This window comes from Accipiter gentilis, chromosome 4 (assembly GCF_929443795.1).
Source record: "Accipiter gentilis chromosome 4, bAccGen1.1, whole genome shotgun sequence".
Classification (NCBI taxonomy): Eukaryota; Metazoa; Chordata; class Aves; order Accipitriformes; family Accipitridae; genus Astur; species Astur gentilis.
The window spans coordinates 14920151-14938875 of NC_064883.1; the positions used below are offsets into that span (position 1 = coordinate 14920151).

Genomic DNA, 18725 nt, shown 5'->3' on the forward strand with positions numbered 1-18725 from the left:
TTTAGATGCAGAGGATGTGTATTTATTTTGTGGTAGGCTAGTTCAAAGTGAAAAAAAAAAGGGTCTGTAAAACTATAGCGACACTACCAAGTACTTATAATTTTAAATGAGGACAGATTTTCTTTTTTTAATTAATTTTTTTAAAATTCATGTCTGAGCCTCTTGCCTGAGAGCCGGGCCAAATACCTGTACATTCCTGACATAAATAGCAAGTCAAAGCTTCTCGAATTAGAACAAATAAAATTCATATATCTGAGACTCAGTATATACTCTCTTTACTTATATGGACGTAATTCTTTGTTATTGATTCATAACCAGAAAAACAACATGGAAATTCCTTGCAAAGAATGAAATATTTGGTATTGTAGCTGAATAGACATGGACTAGCTGGGTGATTGTGTTCTTCACTTACACTCCACAGTCATCAGTGGCAAAAGCTCCTTTTGATACCGTGATGCTTCATTGTATTATTTGCCCTACTGTGCCCTAATGTTTAAGTTTCTGAACTAAAAAATGTGGTCTTGTAGCCTGTCTTAAGTACCTAAATTCCCTGTTTAGGTCATTGCAAGACTGCTAGGAGTGGAATTCAGAAGAGGCTTTGTGCTGAATAGCTTTGTGCTGAGTAGGGTGGATGCTTGCACTAAGCAGAAGGAAATACCACAGAACGAGCCATACATCTTAAACTGTGCCCCTCTTTGGCCTGTATATGAGAACAAAGTTCACAGCTCAGTTCTTCCGATTTTACATGTCAAATATTATGTTTACACCATGAATGAAGATACCCATGAGCCAATTATGGAAGTAGAAGCACGTGCGGTGAGGTCTGTCTAAGCCAGTTCGGGTTTGGCAGCTGTGTCAGTACATGCCAGCTAGAGAATGTCACCAGAAGTACTGCAGATGCAAGGTTTCCTGTGTTAGGATCTCAGTCAGCTCTCTTGTCCCATATGAAAACAGCACAGGGCATACAGAAGCCAATATTTTCCTTTGCTCGATCCCAGTTTCACCCAGTTTGAAAGTGGCCTTAGGAACTAACGTAGATCTTGTGTCACTGAGGTGGTAAACTCAGCCCTGCGTTGGGTCACATCATCTGGTTGAGGGAGCCAGTGTGTGTAAACTGAGACAGAGGAAGGTCCTGCAGAAAGGTGACCCAGTACTGAGCAAAACAACCAACCAGTTTCTGTATCTTGTCTCAGGATTTTAAGGTTTCAACTCAGTGCTGCATCTTGGCAAGTATGCTCCTCTAGCTCATAGATTCATGGATTTTGGACCCCAGCTGCTCATCACATGAAGGTTTTCTGTGCGGTAGGAGCTGCCTGGCTTTAGTAAGTACTAGAGCTCTGCATTCTGCTTTTAGACCATAGAGCAGTCATGGGCTGAGTTGTCCTTTTTTGAAATAAAAGCTGATTTTTTTTAATCAAATGACTGCTACTTATCCTGTTACTGCATACATAGTAATCATCCCTTGCATGATCAGAAGTCAGCCATAAATCTTATTCTTTGTATTAAACTTCATGTTTTCAGTCCATGTGAGGTATAGTTTGAGTGGACTTGCCTGACTTGTGATTTCTCATTGAAATGGAGGGAAGACAGGTGAGAAGCTCTCAGCCTGCCACACTGGACTCAGAGCTGGGATAATGTAAAGCAAAAGTGTAGTTGTTTGAAAAAATGCCATTTGTTAAATTTTAGGTGCCATGAAGCTTTCAATTACTTGAGAAGTTAATTGGGGTTTTTAAAAAATGATGTGTTTGGATTTATTAGAAATTAGATCTTCTTGAATCTTCTGGAAGAGCTAGGCCTCAGCAGAGCAGGAGATGTGGTTCAGTATTGTCACAAAGATACAGATACAGACATTCATGAATTTTTATTGTGCAATAAACCAGATGTCAAGAAAACAATGTGTTTCAGAGCTCTTTTAAGATATAATTTTGAGTATTTCAATTTTATTTAGAATTGCAGTTTGGTTTTTTGTTCCTCAGAGTGCGTGTTTCACTTGTGAGATTTGGTTGCGCAAGTCACATTGTATTCTCTTGGCCTGTTTTATGCTTAAAATGTAACATGACATGACTGTTAAAAACTGTAATAAAATATTGGATCAGCCTAAGAAATCCTCTTTTGCTAACTGGTTTTCTGGAATTGTAACTGTTTCAGAAAAAAATTTCAAATAGACTTAACTAATTACAGAAAAGCTGTGGCTAGCATGCTGCTCTGTCTCTTTTCCCATGACCTTCTAATTTTATAATTTTTTGTGTGTGTGTGTGACCAATTAAAATATGACGGCAGAGCAAAATAACATAGTCCAAATGCCCAGCAGCTGGGATGTAGAGGTAATAATCCATGTCCTGGAATGATAGGAAACAGAGAGGGGACAAGTTGCAGATAATTTAGTCTCTCTACTTCTGCTTATGCACAGCTTTTCCTCAAAGTACATCTGTTAAATTTACTCCTCATTCAATACATTGACGTATTACTAAAATTATAGTGGTGTTCAATTTTGTCAGTTTGTCTTTTCTATTACAGAAGTAAAATTGATCCTGCCTAGGACAGAGAGATGGACTAGATGGCCTCTTGAGATCCTTTACAGGCAGTTCTGTAATTTCATAGTTCTCGCTGATCTTTCTGTACCATGTTTTGCCTTTGAATGATACTGTTTTGCTCCATGTAGTGTTTTATATAGATAGCTCTTCCCATGTATTAGAAAGAAAAAAGCGCTTTTCAGATTTTGAGAAAGTGGTTCAGATATTTCTCACGTCAAATTAATCTTTTGAATCTTTTCTCTCCCTTCTCCCTGCCCTGGTAGCTCGTGCATAACAGAACTCTTTGGACATTAGAAATTGTTTCACATCTCTGTCCTCATTTTGTAAAAGAATGAACTAAGAAGCTGTATTTTAGAGCTCATAAAGTGCTCAACACGCTGACTGCATTCCTCTTATTGTTCAGCAGTGTGAAAGGGGGAGGGAAGACAGCTAGTTCTTTCTCTTCTGAGAAGAAAAAGACCTTGGGCTCACTCTTTATGTCTCATTCCACCACTGTATGCTTATCTGAGGTCAGAAATAGTGTAAGAATGGACAGGACTCATATGTATGAAGGCAGGATTTCCCAACAGAAGATAAACAATAACAGTGCTCTTATTTTATGTGATGAGACCTATTTTTTTTCTGTGTCAAAGCTCACTAGGCCTCAGAAGATCTTCTGTGACTGCAGTGAAAAGTGTCAGAATTCACCATTGGGAGTAGTTTTCTAGGTATACTGATTTAAGATGTTGGATAATTCCAGATGTTTTGGAACAGTATCAATTATTCTTTTTTAGTACTCTTAAAAATAGATAATAAACAGTATAGTGTAAGGGTGCCATTCTCAGTGGTTAGCATTGTTAGGGAGCATGCTTTTTGCCTTGTGACTTGATAAGCAATGTTCTGCCATTGCATCCTTTTCTTCATTATTGTATGGACAACTCTTGTCCCAATTGCCTTTAGCTTCATATAAAGTTCATGTGAGTATTTGATAACTGACTGATGAAGTGTGAGTAACCTTCTAGTATCAAAATGACTAAAACCAGCTAGAAGAGTTCTGTTTCAGAGATGCCATAGATCTTTAATACTATGTATTGATGAAAAGATCAGAGATACATGTTTAATTAGTTTAAAATCTTAAGCAAAACCAAAACTGAAATATAAGCATTTAAATATCTGTTCTGGGGCACAGTGCTGCCACATATCGAATAGTTTCTGATGTATGTAGTGTGTTTGCAGTGATTTTGCTGGTAAGTGTGGTTGCTCAGTATTTCACAGGGTGAATTCTACATGGAGGAACAAGCTCAGTTTTCTGAAACTTTTCTTGTTGCTTATTTCTGAGCAGTTTAGCCATATTGAAATCTGTGAAAGGAGTAGGTGTTGTGAATTGTCAAGAGGTCTCAGGTGTGTCTCCTGCTGTTCGATATCTGAATAGGCCTAGAACTGTCCTCACAGAAACCACCTAATATGTGGGTAGAAGAAAGTCTGAAAAACGAACATCGCAGATCTGTACATGTTTTGCACTAGATGTTTATGAAGGACTTAAGATTTTTTTTTTTTTGTTATTGGCTCTCAGTTTGTACTTACACAGTCTTCCATTGCTATATTCATATTAAAAGTGTCATACAGATTAAGTAGTATGACTTATCCATTATGAGATACATAAAAGATAAATAAGTAGAAAATGTATTTTAAAACTCTTGCTTTAACTGCAGCTATCTGATATACATTAATCTTAATAAATTCATTTAGGCCTCTCTTTGTGTTTTGTTCCACAGGCAGCAGGAGCAATTCGTCCTCTAGTTTCTACTGTTATTGCCTCTGCTGCAGATGGCTGTTTAGACCACTCATTGGAGCGTGCTAGGTACAGAGCAAGTGAAATGCCTCAGGCTTTCTTGTTTGATATAATCTATGAAGCATACCAACAGGTAAGACTTTGAGACTTTCCAAGACTTTTTTTCCATTTACTTTAGGTAAAAAAGAAAAAAGTTATCTTTATTTCTCTTATTTCAAAAATAGAGATCCAGCATCTATTTCAGATCACATCAAACTGTATGCATATTACTTCTCTGTAGTCTTTTGATGAAAATGCTTTATTATTCTATTTTATTCAAGTTTTTCGATTATCAAACTGCCAAATACAAGAGGGGGTGAGGGATCTAAACTATTGGAAAGATAGATTTGCTTTGATTTTTATTGTGCATTAAACAGATTACTTAAATGTGTGGGTTAATGTGTTTGAAGTTAGGTATGTAGTAAGTATGTGTTGTTGACTGAGGGTATCAAAGATTTTTGGATGCACAGTGTAATAATGACATATAATAAAATCATGGGATACAGGCTGTTCTAAAATATTGGGATAATATTAACTCAATACATCTAGGTAAATAAGTATGTAGTTTGTTTTGTGTTGTGTGTGTATTGTATGTACTTTGATTAGTGGCTGAAAATAATATTTACTTGGTCCCTGTTGTATGTCTCCATTTTTTTTCCTAATTGCTTGATTAATAACATGCTCTTTATTTAAGAAAATAAAAATTGTGTGTAGTGTGTTAAACCCTGACTCTTTGCCTTTATACCTCTTGAAGACTGCTTTTGTTTGCCCCACCCTGCATTCACTGGAAACGCTCCAGGCTTTCGTCTCAGCATTCTACTTCCTTTTCATTCATCACCTTGTGGAAATTGCCTGTCCTCCAGGTATCTTCCAGACTGACTGGAAGCAGAGCATTTCTTTATTTGTCACTTGGAAGGAAGTATTTTGCACTCCAGTAATGCTGACAGTCATGCTTCCCATCAGTCTCATTTCTAGAGTAAACAAGCCCAAATTACTGATATCCACTTTCAGAGAGTACATGGCTTAGAAGTCACCAACAACAGAACAAATGCATGGACAGGCAATGAAGAAGAAACAGTTGCTTAATTGTTCAGTAATTGTTTTACTTAGAAATGTTGGCGCAAATTCCAGGTCATACCCTTTATGCTTGTTACATGAAGCTGTTCTTAGATGCTGAAGATGAAGGGCTGTCCAAGATGAAGAGCTACTCAAGTGATTGGACTAGCTTCAACCTTTTTACTTCTGACAGGAAGCAGGGGGATGTTCTTAGTGTGCATGATAACGCACAGCTGATACTTCTAAGTGAGACTCTAGCTTGAATGTGGTGGGCATACTCGTGATAAAGGCAGCATATACATGCATAGAACACATCTCAAGAGACAACAGCTACTGTTGGTTATGCAACTGTTTCTTTCTTGTCGATGTGTATCTCTTTTTGGCAAATTGCATGTTTATGTGTTGTTTCTCAAAAAAAATCAAACCAAAAACCAAAACAAACTCCTATTCTTTCCTACTGTGTTTGCTCTTAGTTTGGAGATACAGTAGAGCTGGCAAATACATAAAAAGCTTTTACCCTAAATGCCTTGCTCAAAAGGCAACTATATTTGCAGTCCCTATGCTCCTCTGAATAGTGTTCTCTTGTCACATATGCATTCCATCAGTCTTCTTTTTTGTATCCCTGCTCTTTCAAGAACAAGCCACCAAAGTTGTTAGCAAGCAACCAAGGCTATGGTTCCTTGTCCCCAGTTCCCTTCGCATTGGCTAAATTCTGATAATTTAAATGCTCTGTGCCTTGGAGCTCTGGGAAGGATAACACTTCGCTAAATCTCTCAACTCATATTGTTTGCTAATTATTTATGTTTCAATGGTGCCTAGCTGTCCAAGTCCAGGATTAAGACCCTATTGTTCTGGGAACTGTACAAACAAATAAAAAAAGATAGATAATCGTTGTCCTGAAAAACTTTGTCAAGCTACTGTAGGGCAGATTTTTGTAGGAATGGATGCAGCTTATGCTTCCTAAATATTTACATATCCATCATTAGTTCCCACAACAACCTGGTGAAGTAGGTAAGTATAATTGTACAGATGAACAAAAAAAGATAAAATAATTTTGTTGCTCGTGTTGCAAGTCATTCACAAAGCTGGGAATGGAATTCATTTTAGCTGACTAGGCATGGGATCATGATCCCACTCCTGTGTATTTTATACAGTTGTGGCCTTTATGCAACAACAGTGTGGGGAAAAACAACAGTCAAACGTGCATTCCCTAGAAAGAAACTGTCCATTTGAATTATTGCTTCAAATAACATAGGCTTTTCAGTTACATTGTGGATAATGTGGAACACTGCTTTTAAACACCATCTCTATTTAAATGCATCCTCTGACGTGAGTAGGTAGATTCAGAGAGTTTACTTCCACGTGTGTTCTTTTTCATGAATGCAAGATCTCTGAGTATCTTGACCTCTAAGTTGCAACATTCAAGTAAAAGTCAGTTATCTGATCCTTACAGGTTTGCCATCTATATTCTTTTTTGCTCTTCTTGTCTTGTACCAATTTGGGCAGAGCAGACTAGTGCTCCTTCTCCTTTTATTGCTGTTTTGAATGTATTTAGCACTAGAAATGAATAAGCTATTAACACTATTAAAATATGTAAAAATACTTTTCTATGATCTTCATCAAATTAAAAGTAATTTCCTTAGAAAACTTTTTCTATTTCTTGCTTGATTAAAAAATAATAGTAATTAGATTTGGGAGAAAAGGCATGCCTTGTACATAAAATTAATTGAAGTAGATACAACAAATGCCAAAGACTGGTTTTTTACAATATTGTCTTAAAATATATGTATACTACAGTGAATTTCCTTTACATTTGGTGCCAAAGATCCAGCACAGATTTTGAGGATGTTCAGCCAGGATTTTGCATGCATTTCATTGCGATGCATCTCGGTTTTTTGTGCTGGATCTCAATTTAGTTTTCACTCTTACCTCTTCTCTGTTGCCTAGAACATACGTATTCCAAACAGATCTTCTTTGTTCAGATATATGTTGCTTTCTGATTTAACTGTGATGATGTCAAGATTTGACATCCTAACTGTTAACTTCTCAGCTTTGTAGTACTGCTGTTGAAACCTTTTAAATTTTATTGCTCAAAAATTGCATGCACTCTGTTGTCTTTGTAATGACTTTGAAAGCTCGTTAAAACAAAGATTCTTCATCACTTGCATACTGATATTTAAGCCCCCTTTAAGAGGGCTTTTCAAAGGTTAAAACCCAGTACTTTTATTTTTTTAATGTGATTTTTCTGGCTTTGGTTTTTCCTTATTACAACCATTTTGTCAAAAAAAAAAAAAAAAAGTTGAACTGGAAGTAACACCAAATTAGAGTCTGTTTGGTCAGTTACCCAGAAATGGGATTAAGTATTCAATCCATTACCTCTGAAGTATGCTATGAAATAATTTCCATTCTGTTTCTAATTTTTGCTCCTGTTGTGTGAGAGAATTAGGTTCTGCGAGAAGGTACACATTATATTATTTTCAAAAGGGTTTCTTGTCACCACTAGTCTCATCTCCTTTTGCTAGGTGTATTAACTCGAAATCTTCTGTTCTTTGGGATGGTCCTCCTCTCGCAATTCTATAATATTTCTTGATCCTGATGGGGAAATTATTTCATCTTTCTACTCTGCTATTGTAAGGTAGCCAAGGACTTCTACTGGCAGTGTAGGGTTGGTTGGTTTGTTTGTTTTTAATCCCTAGAGGGGATTAAAATCTGAAATGGGAGGAGCAATCCAAAAAATGTTGGTGAGGTACTGGATACTGCTAGGTCTTCGGATGGTTAATTTTGAACAATTTTTTTTAACCATACTGAAACAATAGTATAGTTTTATGAAAATATTTCCTTAAAAATAATCTCAGACTTTTTCACTTAACATCAATTTTAACATGAACTAGTGGTGGAAGCAGCTTTTTTTGTCTGTGTATATGCTTGAGAGGAAAAAACCCCAGACATGCGGATGTCCCATATTTTTACTTTTTTACTGGGGGAATTCGAGCAGTTTGAGAACCATTGTTGTTTCTTGGTGAAAGAAGAATTTGGAGTACTTTGTGTCTGTCTTTTTGTGATGCAGCAGGTAAGTGGAGGTGCAACAGGGAAGGGAAATCTTTTCAATATTCTTCTGCCTCAAATGATAATTGCATCAATGCAGCAGGATCAGAAGACCACTGTTCAGGAAATAAGCTACTCCTTCCACCCCAGAATGGATCAGTGATACTGATTTAAACATCTTTATAAAGTTTCTGTTACATTGTTGTACATTTTACTTTTAAGTCAGGATACCTCTTGGCCCCTGTATTGGACATCACATAAGCCGGACTAAAAACATTTAAGAGTAATATTGAAGTTAAGCAACTGTTCAGAGCCCACAACAGCCAGTGGAGCTAAAATGATGTCTTGATCTTAAAAGGCCTCACTATTCTGGCTTATGTGTCACTAGATAGAGCACTTAACTATAATAAATGAATAGACATAATGGGATTTTGGCAGATACAGGCACGTATCCCTGTATGTAAGGCTGCTTAATCCTTTCTGTTGCACATCTCTGTGTTCAGTTGGTTATATGAAGCATGGGAAAACAGCTGTTTACTTCTACTTCAGTGAAATATTCTGATGCCTCCACTTTGTAGTAAGACCTTGGAATTTGGTGTTGGGATGGTTCTGAGGAGGGAAAAGGATGAATTATACAAGCCTCCTTATATATGCCTGTGAGTGTATTGTGTCACTCATCATATATATCCCTCCTCACCTCATATTCTTATGAAGTACAGCACTGCTTTCATACCCTTCAATTTGTTAAATTTATAAAATTTATAAAAGTTATAGCTTTTATTTATATAATGCATGCTTGACACAAGGTGGACAAGTGAGAGATGCAAACAACTGCAAGGGGAGAAAGAACTGTATTTATAATGCGTGTGGTATCTTGCAGGCAGAAGGCTTTACCTTAGCCAGGGATGTTCCTTGGGATGTTGGGTAAAAGGCTGTATAAATGTGTTAAGGGGATAAACGTAATGTTGCATTAGTGCTCTTAGTTCTGGTGTGTCTAAATTTGTGAGTTCTTGTTTCCTGCACAATGTAATGAACCATACCACTAACTTTCAGTAAATTTTAGTAGTGGACAAGTTAAACTTTTTAAAATAAAAAATGAAAATCTCTAATAACTAGTAAAACTTGTTGAAAAGTTGTAAAATTGCAAACCCCATGATTTACTTCAATTCTAACCTACCTGGATTTTTATTTATTTTTTTTTTTTAGGTTAATAGGAATTAAATTCCTGATCTTTGGAAATGCATGTTTTTTTTCTATTCTTATCAGCCCTAAGGGAAATCAGAAAAGTTTAAGTGTTAATTGAAAATCCACCCTTTCCAAAGATAGCAAATAAAGGATAAATTCCTTAGACCAGACTTGTTCATTTTTGCTTAAGGTAGTTTCATGTTTCTGTTCAGCTCTTTAAATTAAATAGTAGCAAATGTGAAGTATGATCCCGTAAGCCTGGGAGAAGGAGGGTGGAGGGAAGACTTCACTTATTGGAAGTCAAGTGTTCCCCTGGAGCAGTGTCTTTTAAGGAATTAGAGTATCAGGAAGTCAGGTAGACTACCTTTTTCTTTTAATCAGAGTAGGCTGAGACTGATTTCTATAATACCTGTTTCTGACATATTGTGAAATGCACAGAGATCTTGGAGATCTTTTGTCTTTAACACAAAGCATCTTGTTGTGTTGTGTCGTGTTAGTGTACAGAATAACACAGCCACAGTATACAAAGGCTGAAATACCCAAACTTAACAAAGCATTGTGTTTTTGAGATGTATCTGCCAAGGTGAGGAAGGTAGCAGGAACAATTAAAAAGCTTTGCCTTTCCTGATCTGGCAGAGAAAAAACTGAAAATGGAAGCAGAAGAGGAGTGGTAAAAGATCCTGGCTAGCTTCTACGTCAGAGATGTAAACAGCCTAGGGAAGGTGATATGATGGTTAGAGAATTGTCAGCATGAATGCTGGGGATAGAATAGAATTGCTCACCAATGTGACCAGCCTGGTGAAGCTGAGGACCTTGTAAGAAGGAAGAGCTACCTACACACAGCTGGAGAAGGGATGGGACATGTTAGAAGGTGATTCTGCAGGAATCCTTCACATGTGGATGGTGTGGCAAAGTCTGATGACTATTTAAAGATAGAGTGATAGGTTTATAACAATCTTAATATAAAAAATAATTTTGATACACAATTTTTTTTTTTTTAGTAATCTTTTATACATTGTTTTACACGTAGACTCAAGATCTTCTGTACCTGGGAAAATTTACTACAAAAGCTACACCATTTTTGGGGGGTGTTTGTGTTGCATATGTAGTTAGTTTAATCTTCTGTTGATAGTAGACCTTTTGTAGATTATGGACATTTATATTTAGCTAATCAGAACAATGAAGTTGAAATAAAAAATTAAAAAAATTAAAAATAGGAACAGGAAACAGGAATATTCATTGAAGGAGGATGACCTTCAACATGTTTAGAGATGTTTCTCTGATGTGTCTATAACCTCCTTACAGACATCCACACGGAACAGACTGACTTTAGGGATTCTACCTAATCTGTGTAGAAACTATGTAGAGATTAGTACTTTTGGGACTACACTGAATTAATACATCTGTTCATAGCCAACATTACCCGCTTTTTGGCTAATAAGCAATCACATTTACTTATGGGATGTTACAGCATCTGCCTGCATAGGAGAGAGCTGCTATATATAAGCATAGTAATGACAAGATACAAAATAATAGTGTGTCAGGGAGAATAATGCAAATACTTTGATGCTAAATTCTGGGAGGCAGATGTTCTTCCACTCCCCCAAAAATCATTACAAGATGTCCCCAGCTGGGGTTGAGATGGGGAGAAGAGATATTCTGCAAACTGTCCAACCTGGTCCTCAGTGGAAGAAAAGGAAATCCCAAAATTGTTCTTGTCTAACAAACCCCTGAGAATGTTCAGGGAAGATTTTGCCAGAGTAAGAAAGGAAGTTGGCTATTGTTAGGCCCATTGTAGAAATATTTGCTCAAAGTATTGTCTTTTCTGTATGTAAATAATAGGCAGTGTATTCCATGTGGATTTTGTAAACTTCTAAAGTGCTTTTTGAAAGGGCACAATATTACTGGGATTCTTCTTCAAACATGTGTGAAGCATTTTAGTATCCTCTGTAGCAGGGGAAGTGGAATCAGCTGTAGCAGTTTAGTAATATTTTGGCATAGGTCAGGCAAGTCCTTCGAGGCAAAATGTCTAGACTGATTTGGGGATTTTCCTGTGGGTTCATTCTTTGTTAAAGAAATCAGTGTCTGTCAAATTAACATTGCCAGGAGCAACAGGCGATTAAATGAACAGTAGCGGACAAATTGTTGACTAAAACCTTGGCAACTGTGGGAGCAAGGGTCAGATTCAGAAAAAGGACTGAAGGGTCAAAATGTAAGTGAGGCAGAACTTGGGCATTTAAGTCTAATGTTGGAATCCTGAAAAAAAACACTGCTTGCCTTCTTCCTAAGACTAAAGATATCTGGCACCTTCAAGACACCTCAACTTTTTTGTTTTTTTAACATTCACCAAATATGAAACGTTCTGTGTTCTAAGGCATCTAAGTTGTTGGCAAGGCTGAACAGCTTAACGTTTACCTCCTGTAGACATTCACTTGGAGAAAAAAAATTTTGCCTGATGCTATTCAATCATGAATTGGTGATGTGAGTCAAAGCTGTTCGTTTTTGTAGTGTAAAAACACTGAAAAAGAGATCACCATTGTTTTTAACATATGACAAAAAGTAGATAAGATATATAGATTTTATCCTAAGCTGTAATGGGTTGTTTCTTGGCCTTCATCCTTTAAAAAAAGCATCAGACATCTTTTATCAAGTGTATTATATTGTAAGGATAATCAGTTCACCTCACTGTTCTCAAATGTATTTTGCAGTTTCTATATGTTCTGTGTGTGTGTGTATGGAGATCCACTTCCTTTTCCACCATCCCCAGCTTTGGTCACCCACTTTGCTTTTGTATTTTGTAGTTATATGTTCAGGTCTTCTAAATATATACCACAACCATTGTTGTGCTTTTCCTAATTCTGCATTCCAGTTTATGTCTATAGGTTTTTCTTCCTTCTCATCAACTGTGTTCTGAAATACTGAATCAAGAAATTATTTGTGAATTAGACAGTAGCTAGCTAAACTAATAGTAATCTACTACTTGTATGATTTGTATGAGGACAGTAGTACAAGCCAGTGCTCTTCTTTGTATGGGGTCCTAAAGGTGGCATACTTCCATCTGTTTATGAAATGTAATAGGTAATTACAGTTTTAGTGTAACTACCTACTTGGTTGGTCCAATTCAACCTACTTGGCTGAATAGTAAAGTAACATGGATTATTTTGGTTTGTTGAAATTTCTGCTCCAGTTCCTTTGATAGTATAATAATATAGATTTTAATTAGCTGTATACTAGTATCAAGATGGGGAATATCTGTGAGTTTTTCAATGTGCAATCTAAGCATACGAAATAACCTAACAAAGGAAGCCTTTCTGCTGATTTGTCCTTGGGTCATCAGGATTTTAGATCTGACTGTTTGACAAGGAAATCTGTGTAGCTCCTAAATATTGCAAGAAAGCCTAGCATCTCATTCCTCCTTACATGAGAAGTTTTTACTTATTAACATCACCCTTTCATTGTTGTGATCCATTTTGGCTTGGATTTTAGCTCTGGTTTTAGTCCTCTTTAAAAAAAAAAATATTTCTTTGGAACTTAGTAGAACCTGAGTTCTGTTCCATTTAATTCCTGCTGAAAATTGGTAATTTTTTGGGCTCGATGCAAAATTGCAATGGAGCTAATTTTTTAATAATGCAGTTTTGCAAAGGATTTTGATCTGCCTTTCTTCATTCATCTTCAGGCACACAGACTATTGCTTAAATGCAGGGTCCCCTAAGTTAAAATCCTAATTTGTACAATCTTCAGGTTGTAGTTCTGAGATGTTTTCCAAAGAGATTTTACAGTTACTTCATCTGGCATCTTTTTACCCTAGCAGCTTTGTCCTGAGATTTAGAGGAATAAATATTTTTTCCCCTTTCCCTATCCTTAAAACATACCCAATTCTTTTTAAGATTAATATACTAAATGAATTTTGTCAGTAATGCTTTCATTTATTCAAAACCTGAAGCTAGATTGGTGGTCTATTGAGAAAACTGCTAGTTTAGATAGCTCTGTACTTGATTAGTTCTTTGGCACAATGGTGGAGCCAGGATATTGTATGAATCCCCACCTTGCCCTAATTAATTTCTGCCACAAGAATGTTTGGAGAAATTCTAATGCCTTGCATAAGAAAAAAATAAAAAGTTTTTTTGCTAATGGGATAATGACTTCCATTTTATGGCACTCCTCATCCTGTAGGATCTCAAAGCACTTTGCAAATTCACATATTAGCTCTTGAAACTGATGCAGTGGTGCAAAGCTGCCACACCCTGGGTGAAGTCTGGCATCTCTGTAGCAGTGAAAAGGCATTTTGTCTTCAGATATAATTTGGAGGGTGTATGCTAGGGAGACACACTGCAATTATTCAAGTTGGAAGTTAGACTGGATTATTAGAGTATTGTTATAAGTGTTACTGGATTTACTGTGATAAGTGTACTGTATCCACAAGGATCACCCATTTGGCACAGGCTCAAAAAATGCTGAATACTGAGTGAGAATCACTGTATTCAGCATACGGGAGACCACCCATCTAAATTGTCATCTGCTGCTTGTTTTGAGAGAGCAAAAAGAAAACAAGGTAGTGATGCTAGAGCTTTTAATCTCTTACCTATTGACAGTTCAGTGTACTGAAAGGCAAGGAAAAGGACCATTTATGATCTTGCATAATTTCAAGAGGTGATTCTCTTAAGTAAATTGTTCCAAGAGTGAATAATCTTATCTGTTCAAAAAAATTTAAAAATAAGACATGCATTTTAACTTGGCCTGAACTTGGCTCACCTCTGCTTCTAAGCCTGATTAAATTCTCTGCTGGTTGCTTAATTTTAGAACTTGATATATTTAGAAATCTCTTTACTGGGAGAATGTGAACAATCACTTCTTTACATTTTCTTAGAATAACCTAAACAATCTGTAGTTTTCTGCATTGGGACAAGATTTTTTTGTCTTTGTATTGTCCATATAACTCTTTTCCAAGTATTTTTCCAATTTACAAGATAATTTATTAAAGTGTAAACAATGAGTCCTAACTCAGTGTTTTGACTATTAAGTTGGCACATATAATATTAACATGTTCTTATTTCTTCTTGACATTGTAACTAAAATATGACCTTTTTAAAAAGCTGAACTTGTATATGAGGTCTGAAATTCCATGTTGAGCTGCACACTTAAAATGACCCCTGTGTCCTTTTCTGATGTTGAAAAAACCAATACTCTCATGGTTAGTCAGGACGTGTTTTGTGAAGTCCACCTGATTAATAACTAGCTCTTAGTTGCATCAGGTATTTCATCTTCATACCAGTACCATTGTTTATTCTCACCTGGTTTGTATTCTCATTTTCATTATGCTAGTTTGTGTGGACTTCGTTGGAGTAACATTAGGAATGTATCTACTGGTGTGGCTCAAAGAGAGAAAGGCTAAGGTTTGATTTTTGGTGATCCGTTATTGTTTCAGGATTGTATGTGTAAACTGGGACTTTACCAGCAGTGATATTCATCCCAGTTGCCAGTCATATGGACACAATGCATGCCAAGTCCTGGCTGGTAGGGCACCACACTGCAAATGATGTGCTTTAGCAGGTGCCCTTGCATATGACTTTCACCTTGATTCCACTAGAAGGGAAATGACTTTGAGTTCTCCAGCAGCAAAGTGCATTTTGTAGGATTCCGAGTAGGGATGCAGGAAATACTTGCACCGACAAGAACCTGTTGTGCACACTAAATTGGTAATGTGGACACAACCCTTGACATTACTTAGTTTTGCCTACCGGTACCCTTCTTTCCTCGGCAAAGTACCTCCAGTCATTCTTGATTAAGTTTTCATTCCTTAAAATAGCAAAGCTGCCCTTTTCCCCCTCTCTCTACAGGTTGATCATGATATGTCTAGGAGAACATAGCAGACCTCATTTTCTGGAATGACTGAATTATGGGTTACTCTGCGTACATAGGGGTTAGGTCTGTCCAACTAATTTTCAGAGACAACTAGGGTTTTTCAAAATGTAGGTATTAGTGTTTTTATGATTTCAGTGTAAAGTTGAGCACATGTACTTATTTTACAGGGTGATTGGTTTGTCTGGACCTCTCCTTTTGCAGAGATGGAAGCAGTAGCAGCCAGAGTAAGATTAAGATTTAAAGAGTAAGCTTTAATCACAGAATCATAGTATTGTTTAGGTTGAAAAAGACCTTTAAGATCATCAAGCCCAACTGTTAACCTAACACTGCCAAGTCCACCACTAAACCATGTCCCTAACCACCACATCTACACATCTTTTAAATACCTCCAGGGATGGTGACTCAACTACTTCCCTGGGCAGCCTGTTCCAATGCTTGACAACCCTTTCGGTGAAGAAATTTTTCCTAATACGCAACCTAAACCTCCTCTGGTGCAACTTGAGGCAATGATGCAAACACTTGTAATAATAGTGTAGGGTATCTGCAAGTATCTTAAGGCATGGGTTTAAGAGCAGAAAAGATAGCTCTTATGCATTCTCAAAAGAATTTTAAAACTTGGATCTTTCTATTTTGTTTATCAAGAGCCACACATAAGGATGCTGGCGCTAGGACCTAGTCTTGTGATTATACTTCAGCTTCTGTTTCATTTTGAGGCAGAGCTGGAAAATGACAGTCAGTAAACCGGGTATCTTTTCTAATTGTCTGGTTACCTTATTTCAATATTTTTGTTGTAGTGATTTCTAGATTAATCTAAATCAAAGTAAATGCCTTTTTCTTAGTGGTTTTGACAGAATGGGACACTGAAAACAAGGGTATTTCAATCTAGCTCATTAGTCCTAGATCCTATCTTGTGGTGACAGAATCATGTGTGATTTGTTGCTTAGAAGAAAGTTGAAGGAACCTGTCCAAAATGGACAGAAATATCCACATAAAAATTTTGTTCCATGATCTTACACAATGTTTTTGTTTAATTTATGCTCAGAAGTGCAAACTTGGATATAAATATTAGTTCTCTGCATCCATATGCATTTCTAAATCCCACTGAGTTTCTGCTTTTACATATTGTGACAGTGAGGTTTTCAAGCAAATTTGTGTTTAAAGAAAAAAAGAGTGGATTTATCCCCAACCTTAGCTAGTAGCTAAAACTTTGTGATAGGGAAAGCAAATTTCATGTTGCCCACACTGTGTGTTTATGTTCTGCATTCTTGCCTACGGGACTCCTGCTGCCTAGCAGCAAGTTGTGTACAGTGAACAGTAATTGTCAGCTTCAACATAAAGAGAGATTATAAACTGCTTTCAGAGAAGACTAATAAAAAGAAAATGCATATCTGACTTGACTTGGGAGCTCATATGCCTACATCAGGAGTATAGAACATGGTTGCTGGTGATGGCAGTCTGGACTGTGTTCTCTGACCCAGGACATTTATTCCAGAAAGGGAAGAGGCAACATTACTCTTTCATTTGTAACTTTTACTATTGAAAAGATACTTGAAAGCATTACTTGTTTTTAACCCTTGTCTCAATAATATTTTAAACCTTTACTTGCACATTTTGTTCAATTTCATAGAATCACAGACTCATTAAGTTGGGAAAGACCCTTAAGATCATGATTTCAATCAAAATTGATGGAGGCATAGAGATTTCAATGATATTAAGTCCCTATATAGTTTTTGAAAAATCAGTGAGTGTGAGGAGGAGGGAAACCCAAATGAATGCCTTCACTGAGATGTGGCTGGAGCCTCAGAGCCTTCAGGCTCTTACGCCTTCAGCTCCATGGCTGAAATGTGAATTCAGCTGTTATCTTCTGTTTTTCTTGGTCATATACCTTTTAGCGCATGGGATCTTGGTACCAACCAATGCGTAAGTGCTTTAATGGGTATTTAGTGGACTCAGAAGCAACTTGAGTACCAAAATATTTTAGTGGGTGGTCAGGAAGTTTTCAGGGGATCTGATGGTAGAGTGCAGGGAAATCATGGCATGTACAGAGGGGGCACTTGCAGTTACTGCAGTGAAAGGCATTGGGATATAGATACAGATCTATATCTACAGAAAAACAGGCTTGCTTAATTCTGTTACAGAGTAAATTGCTGTATCTTTATTCTCTTCACTGTGAAGCACTACTGCATCTGGATGTATGTCACAGCAGTTTTAATAATTAACTACAGCAGAAATTGTTTCAGAGATGAGCTTATCCACACTCATTGTTTCCTCATTCACGTGTTTCCTCATTCTGTTTGCTGCTTCTGTTATTTCTCATTTAGCTGTGGTGTATTGCTTTAGGCTGAGTGCTTACTGCAAATCCACTGTTGGATTCAGCATTTTTTGGATTCCATGGTAATGAACATGGCAAAAAAAAATTCTTTATAAAATATGATAAAAGTAGGCCAATTAAGGTTCAGCAAGAGCTTGTGTCTGCTTCTTTTTTAACTTAGTAAAATGTTCCTCATGATGAATGTTCATGATATACTCTGGCACTTCAGCAGTGGAAACTTGATTTGCAAGGATCTGGAAAAATCATAAAGCTCTGCTATTGTAAATTAGTTATGCATTTTAATTGCAAGTGTTCTGATATTGTTATAGAATGGATTTACATGGGAGACTAAAATGGAGACACTGCTGACAATGGAAAAAGTACTAAAGATGACACAGCCAATGGTTACAGAAGTGTAAAAGACTGCATCTATACAGGCTTTAAGGGTACCTGTGTAAAGGAGCAATTCTGAAGATTTTCTTTCAGTTAATATGTAAAGAATATTGATTTTGTTTCCTTATTATAAAACTAAGGAATGATGAAAAATAAGAAAATGACAGTGCTGTAATGAAAAACTTTCTTGCATCTGTGTTTGTTCCGCTGTATTGTTACCAGTTCCCATATATCCTTTCAAAATCTTTTATCAGTATAAAGATACAGTAAAGTAGTGCATGTTAACAGTAAAATAAATTGTTAATGTTAAATACTGCTTTTTTATAATTTTACTTTTTCAAAGTATTACATTGGAAACAAGTTAGTTTATGGACTATTAGTAAGTACCAGGGAGATACAGGCTATGTAGCTGCTTTTTTCTCTAACCCCTTGTTCCATGTTTACAGATAAGCAACAGTATAGCTTGCATTTTAGGAAGTAATATTATTTATCAAAATATTTTCGAACTAATCTAGGGGGCAGGGGAAGA

General features: G+C 36.6%; 1 protein-coding gene across 3 annotated transcripts in view; it reads left to right on the forward strand.

The window, feature by feature from the left end:
* CRPPA (CDP-L-ribitol pyrophosphorylase A) overlaps positions 1 to 18725 on the forward strand; it is a 123384-nt gene that overhangs the window by 21046 nt on the left and 83613 nt on the right. For all 3 annotated transcript variants that reach the window (XM_049798807.1, XM_049798806.1, XM_049798808.1), the window contains exon 3: positions 4289 to 4438. In XM_049798807.1, coding sequence (XP_049654764.1) covers positions 4289 to 4438 — 150 coding nt within the window. The remainder of the gene's footprint in view (positions 1 to 4288; positions 4439 to 18725) is intronic.